Genomic DNA, 7,386 nt, shown 5'->3' with positions numbered 1-7,386 from the left:
CCCTTGATCCATCAACCATCTCTGTTTCAGGGCTTCCCCAAGAATATCTAAACAGTTGATTTTGAAATCTTTTATCTTACTCATGGGACCAAGACTCTATGGGCCGCCTCTGGTAGAAGATCAGTGGTCCAGATTGCTCATAAATGCCCTCATATAACGTCGATTTCTTGATGGAATGATCTTAGCCATCCAATTTTTATTTATTTTTTAAAAAGTTATCATTCACCAATGGCTTTAATTGGAATGTCCATTTAGTAAAATCACTAGGTAAATTTTGGAGTTTTTATACTTTGTAAGCCCTTATAGTACATTATTTTCAAAAAGTACTATACTGACCACGCCATAGGATGATCCAACCCGATTTGTCGGGCCACAACGTAGATAGGTTGTGCCCCAAAAATCAAAGGATTAGAATCATCCTAAGCAAATGTTTTTTTGGGGAACAACCAATTTACGTTGTGGCCCAACAAATGAACGGTTTGGATCACCCACCCTACCGTGTAATCTGTACAGTACATTTTGAAAAATACTGGACCATACAGGTTTACCCCGGGACATGATTTTTTCGCCCCACTGGTGTGGGCAGACTTTAACGTTTTTGGACGTAAAATCACGTGAAAGAGTGGGGCGCATAATCCTAAAGAGGGGCGAAAAATTCATATCCACATATAAAAAAATCTCCCATTTTGGACATTGCGAGTCATCTGAAATGGTAGTCCGCGGACTAGCTTTCGGACCCACCAAATTGATTCTCTTCTCCGTCTCGTTTTAAACCGGAGTTATCAGATTTAGAGTGAGAGACTGAGAGAGAGAGAGGGAGAGAGATGGCGAGGAGAGCGGACGAGGAATACGATTACTTGTTCAAAGTGGTATTAATCGGCGATTCGGGCGTAGGAAAATCGAATCTCCTCTCCCGATTTACAAGGAACGAGTTTTGCCTCGAATCCAAATCCACAATCGGTGTCGAATTCGCCACTAAAACCCTTCAGGTATTTCATTTGAGTTTTAGGGTTTGTATTTAATGGTCATTTAGTCTTTTTTTTACTCGAGTTAGGGTATTTCTCGTGGAAATGTTTATGGAATTCAGAAAATTTCAGTGAGTTTTTTTTTTTTTTTTTTTGGGTCTTTTATGCTTTAATTTTTGAATTGAGGTTGAGTGAGATTTGGTTTTTGTGAGTTTCTTTGAATGAATATGGATCTTGTAATTTGTATATTGTTTTTTATTTTGAGTATAACTTATTTCTGATCAGTGTTCTATGGCATGATTATAACATAGATCTGAACTCTTGTAGATCTGTGTTGTTGGTATTTGATTTATACTTTTTAGTTATATGAGTTTTGGTGGATCTTTCTATCGGGAAGGCTTTGAATTTTTGAGAAATTTCAATCTAAATGTAGATTTTATTTGAGTTTTGAAGCTTCTCAGGATTGGTTGAGATTTTCTGATTCGTTCTTGGGGGTTTATTGGTATGGATTTGATATAACGTGTTTATTGATTATTTTTAATACAATCTTAGGTTTTTAACAACATTTAGGATCCAAATGTAACAAAAAAAAAGTAGTAGAAAAGCTATGGACGATTAAAAATATATTTGGTGGATTCATTTTAGTGGTACCCATGATGGGAGAAGTGAATGATTTAAAATAAAATTAAATGGGAGTATAACGAGATTTCAAAGTGCGAGTGATACCTTTGGTAGAAGATTCTTGCTCATAATTGTACTTAAACCCAACAATGGCTCAGTAAATCCTATTCTTTTAAACATGGGATGATCATAACCTACTTACCCTATCCAAGAGAACCCGTGATCGCTCAATGATTCCTTACAGCCCTTCAGCCTCCACTACTTCAATTTCGTCTTTTGTTTTTGGCATTTAAAAGTTGGGTATATTGTGTCTGCCGGGAGTCGAACCTGGATCTATTGCTTGGAAGTCCACACTTTTTATCTCTTTCAAATTTTCTGTTATTTGTCTTCCTCTTGAGAGCGGCCAATAGTGTTAGAACCTAAACACTATGGAAGGATTCCCGTTCAGGTGAATGTTGAAAGTTGTGTGTATTGCTCCATTTAAAGGAAAATTACAAGGGTACTAATTTTCCTTTCCATTGAAACTCTGATTCTTCTATCATTGATTTGCTAGTTGCGTTCTTTATAGTCCATGCTTTTGTCTTGATTTTATTTATGCGAATCAAGACCAAAAAGGAAGAAGTAAATAGATAGAGAGAGATTGAGGAATCGAGGAGAAGAAGATAAGATGTCTTGATGGGTTTTCAAACCCTATGACTGCCTTTTTATTCATATCATAGGTAAAGGGAAAACATAAGTGGGCCCTCTCACTTAGAGATGCTCTTATGTTTATAAATCAAGTTATAAACATGAGATTTACACATTTACCCTCCCAGTAAAGAGTGAGGACAAAATCAGTCCCTCATAAGGCATGTTTACAAATATGCGGGCCTTATGGTCCGCCCACATCAGACACCTAGAATTTACACACTTTCAATACTCCTCATCAAGCTGGTGCACAGATATCATGCATGTCTAGCTTGCAAAGACTACTTTGCAAATGTCCTTGCGGGATGGAATTGGTAAGGATGTAGGCTACTTGATCTTTAGATCTAACGTAAGGAACCTTAATGATTTTGGCCTCCGCCTTTTCTCTGACAATGACACTCAACTTCAATATGTTTGGTTCTCTCATGTAAAATGGGATTTGAAGTAATATATATCGCCGTTTGGTTGTCACAGTTGAGTTTCATCGGTCTATCAACTATAACACCTGTCTCTCCAAGAAGAGTTTTGAGCCACATAAGTTCACAAGTAGCATGAGATATGGCCCTATATTCAGCCTCAACACTAGACCTGGTAAATCACAACTTGTGTTCATGTGACAAGATTACCTCCAATGAAGATGCAATAGCGACTAGTGGATTGACAATCAATATGTGAATCGGCTCAATATGCATCAGTATATCCTTTTACTGTTAGATGACCTGTTTTGGCATATAAAACACCTTTTTCAGGTGTTCCCTTCAAAAAACAAGATCCTATGAACCGCCTCCAAGTGAGTAGATCGAGGCAAGTGCATGAATATGCTAACTACACTTACAATGTATGTAATATCAGGGAAGTTATCATGAGGTAAATAAGCTATTAACTACACTCACGACATATGCAATATTAGGGTGAGTGATCATGGGTTAATTTTGTATGAACCCATTTAAGCCCCCATTTTTTCAGTTCTACCATTTTATTCGATGATTGTTAATTCCAGCTTTGGCTAGGTGATATGGCCAACCAAAACTCTGAATTTATCCTTCCAATGTTTTCTGCCATTACAAAAATCAGAGAAATTATAACCTATCGGGAGTCTTCTAAAGTACAAGCAGAAGGGTCGGAAAAATGATAGCAAGCTTCGAGTAAGGCAAGTGGTAGTAAAACATATTAAACCAAACCCAAGATCAGATTTCAGTCCTTTTGTATATTCACTCAAATGTGGTCTAGGCCGCTTATGCTATGTTTGGTTGCGATTGGGTGGCTCGGAGAGTAGTGGAATAGGAAGTCAAAGGGAGGTACAAGCATTTTGATTTTCCTGGAATTGCCTCGGAGAATTGTGTAAGTAGTATTTGGTTGCGCGGCATATACTCGGAGAGCAAGAGAATAAGTAGGGGGTGTCATTACCAATATAAGGAGAGATGAGAGAGAGAGAGAGAGAGAGAGAGAGAGAGAGAGAGAGAGAGAGAGTGTGTGTGTGTGTGTGTGTGTGTGTCATTCCCTAGAAAATTCAACCAACATTCTTTACTTTTGGAAGAATTTGGTTTAAAAGTCGTAAGGAAGGGACAAGGAATCTATGTCACTAGACAAGCAATTATTACATGGGAAACATCCAAGGGAGTCCAATGCTATTTTGGCAACCAAACATGGAATGGCATGCCAAATCCAAGCCAAATTCCAATGGCTGCTGAGCTTTTAAAGTTACTACCTACTGTTTTTAGATGAGGGGTTTGGGCAACTTGTTAATATGGGTGTTAAATATGGCGAGGGTTTGGCGAATTCAGATGCGTTGGATCTTCTTGTCACTCGTTGTGTCTATTGATAATGGAGATCAAGTTTCTAAATTTGATTACTGATGGCTGCAAGATGAATACATATGCTTTCTGAAAACTGAAACTATTGGCTTTTATAGTCCCCTTTATATGTGTCTCCTCTCACAGTAGGCTTTGCATGATAGTAGGCTCTGCATGATGTCATATCTATCATGAAAGTAGATGGATAACATAGACAGGGGCAGTTGTCTGACACGAGCAAATCTGATACACTGACACATCTATATAGGTAACATATGTTCAAAGGCATTTTATTAAGTATTAGTTCATATGTGCATAACTATAAGGGCATGTTTGGCAACAATGAAAAATTATTCCATAGAATATTCTTGGGTCCAACATGAGAAATTAGCATAGAGGGAGAGAGACTTGATAGGGTAGGAGTGGAGAGAGCACAAGAAATCCTTAAAAACGGTGGTAACAAATACACTAATTAAAATTGGGGTTTTATTTTTCCTTTTGTAGCGGCTTTTCATGCTCCCATCACTCACACCCTCTCAAGTCTGTGCTCCTCCCACCCGTCTCTTACAACTAACCCCACAAATATTCCATGAAATATTTTTTCATGTTTTCCAAACATGCCCTAAGGGGATGATCTGGTATTAGACACCTATAGCAAAACTTTACTATTGGTGAACCAAATCAACGTCTGATCGAGACTAAATGGTGGTAAGAAATGGACCTTCTAGTCCACCACCTGTCAAAAATCAAATTAAGTGGGGGCTGGCTTCTTACTACCATCTGATATTGGTTGGACGACAACAAAGATAAAAAGTAATGAAGTTCTCCTATTGGTGTCCATCATCAGGTCAAATGGATCATGTTATTTTATTTTCATTTTGAAAACTGATTCTGGTACGCTCGTAGCCACTTGCAGAATTTTTTATTTTATTTTTGTCTGATACAACTTAGGGTTGTATCTAGTAAAAAAAGAGGAAAAAAAAAAGATTTTCCAGTTTGTTGCAGTGTCATCAGTAGCATGAAAGGCATAAATGTTTGTGCATTTTCTTCTAACTGCTTAATTATCTGAACCATGTAAGCCCAGCTCAGAATATGATCTCATATCGGACGTTATTAGAAGAATAGGTCAATCATGATTTCCCTATTGCTGTGTCCATTTGGATTAATTTGATTACCCTGTGAGAAAGAATGTTTCATTTTATTTAAAAAGAATTCGATGTTCCAGATGTGTTGCTGTGGAAGCTGTTTCTGTTTACATTGTATTTATATCCTATGCGACAAGGAGTCTCCTTTTCTTTTGTCCATCATGATTTATAAAACTTCAGTTTATTTCTGTTAATCTGGAATCAGACATTAGTTGATGTGGAAACTGTTTCTTTTTACATAGTATTTATATCCTATGCAACAAGGACCCTTTTTTCCTTCTGACCATCATGATTTATAAAACTTTAGTTTATTTCTGTTAATCTGGAATACAAATATGAACTAATATGCATATACATATAATAATACATCTTTAAATATTATCAATCAATTGTGCTATTTACATGGGTTTCATATTTATTGAATGTATGTCCACCTGTATATGTTGTATTATCATACTTTTATTTTCCAATATTGATGACAGTTTATGGGTTATCATAGACTAAATTTGGAGAGTAGCTCTTTGGATAATCCAGATCTTGGGATTAGAGAAGTACTTCTAGGCCCTGTTCATTTAAGATTGTGGCAATCGATTGTTGGACTCAATCGGTTCTCGCAATAGGTTCTCACAATCTTAAACGGACAGGGCCCTTGAAAGCTTATATTATATTGTGAGATGGTACATGGCGACTTGCTTAGGCCCTGTTTGTTTTGGATTTTGAGTAGCGATTGTGACTTCAAAACTGGTTATTGGACTCAAAATTACATTTAATTTGTTGCTGAAATGGAAAAGTGTTAGCTGATCTAGGCCTTGTTTTGGGCAATCTCCTCCCCTCTCGTAATTTCTCTTTTTCCTTTCAATAGAGTTGTTATTCACTATATTCTTTTCGATATTCTTAATATTATATGTTAATTGGACGTTCATGCTTCACCGGCTTTCTCCGGGTGGGGTGGTTTTGTAGGACACCCAGTTGCTTCCCTCTCTAGGTTGCGTAGCTTTCCTCCCTATTTGAAGTCATTTTCTCAGTAAAATGCTTTAAACTGAGTACCTTGCTTCGTTTCTGTTTTATTTGTTTCTTGAATTTCAGGTTGAGGGAAAGACTATAAAAGCACAGATATGGGATACTGCGGGCCAAGAACGATACAGAGCAATAACTAGCGCCTATTACCGGGGTGCACTTGGGGCACTTCTAGTGTATGATGTGACAAAACCTACAACATTCGAAAATGTCAGCAGGTGGCTCAAGGAGCTGCGAGATCACGCCGACTCCAACATAGTAATAATGCTTATCGGAAACAAAACTGATCTGAAACACCTACGCAGTGTAGCCACTGAGGACTCACAGGGCTTCGCTGAGAAAGAAGGCCTTTCATTTATCGAGACCTCTGCACTCGAAGCAATCAATGTTGAGAAGGCTTTTCAAACAATCCTTGCGGAGATTTATAGGATAATTAGCAAGAAGAATCTCTCGTCGGGGGAGTCTGTTTCTGCCAGTGTAAAAGAAGGGAAAACGATTGCGGTCACTGCATCAGATGCTACAGCAAAGAAGCCTTGTTGCTCAACGTAAAGGTGATTTTGATGTTTTTTTTTTAGAGCTCTAATTTCTAGATTTTATGTACTTGTTTGTGATGGGGATCAATTAGTTAAGCTGTTGTATGAGTTCTTGGATAGGTACTTCATTGTTTTCTTGGATTTCAGTGTATTTGAATCATTTTCTCAGGAATAGATAGGGGTAAATCAGATTTCACAGAAAACCCAGGTAAGAGATGGAAGGAGTTACCATTCAAAAAGAAGAAGAAATGGTAGGAGTTTGCAATCATATTTTGATTCATGTGATTCTATGGTGGATAATAGAGTTGATCTTGGTAAGTGGTGTCAATGGACCCACTTCCGATCCGATCCACCCATGTCTTGGTCATGATCGGATCAGTTATCTGTCGGATCCTTTTCAGAGTTCTTTTTAAATCTTACTTTTTGAGACTCCTTTGTCCTACTTACATTGTTTGTACACAGATCTAGGATGCTCCATCGGATTCTGTAGGCAAGATCTGGGTCTCAATCCAAAATAATCTCGGACCTTAGGATATGGATCCAATGGGTACAGTCGGATCCACATACTGCACCCAAATTCAGTCGGTTGTTAACATTACGATCAATCGGCCCATCTGGGTCCATT

General features: G+C 37.8%; 1 protein-coding gene across 1 annotated transcript; it reads left to right on the top strand.

Annotated features, from left to right (window-relative positions):
* Positions 1-785: 785 nt before the first annotated feature.
* On the top strand, positions 786-6,933 carry LOC143889413 (ras-related protein RABA2a-like). Its single transcript, XM_077393605.1, has 2 exons — positions 786-989; positions 6,298-6,933. Exons 1-2 carry the CDS (start codon positions 825-827, stop codon positions 6,775-6,777), a joined length of 645 nt encoding a protein of 214 aa, XP_077249720.1. The 5' UTR covers positions 786-824; the 3' UTR covers positions 6,778-6,933.
* The last annotated feature ends 453 nt before the right edge of the window (positions 6,934-7,386 follow it).

This window comes from Tasmannia lanceolata, unplaced genomic scaffold (assembly GCF_043159265.1).
Source record: "Tasmannia lanceolata isolate RefF3 unplaced genomic scaffold, GAP_Taslan_0.1 ptg000013l, whole genome shotgun sequence".
Classification (NCBI taxonomy): Eukaryota; Viridiplantae; Streptophyta; class Magnoliopsida; order Canellales; family Winteraceae; genus Tasmannia; species Tasmannia lanceolata.
Note: the sequence above shows the minus strand (reverse complement) of the source record. Positions and strands in the feature narration are given on the sequence as shown.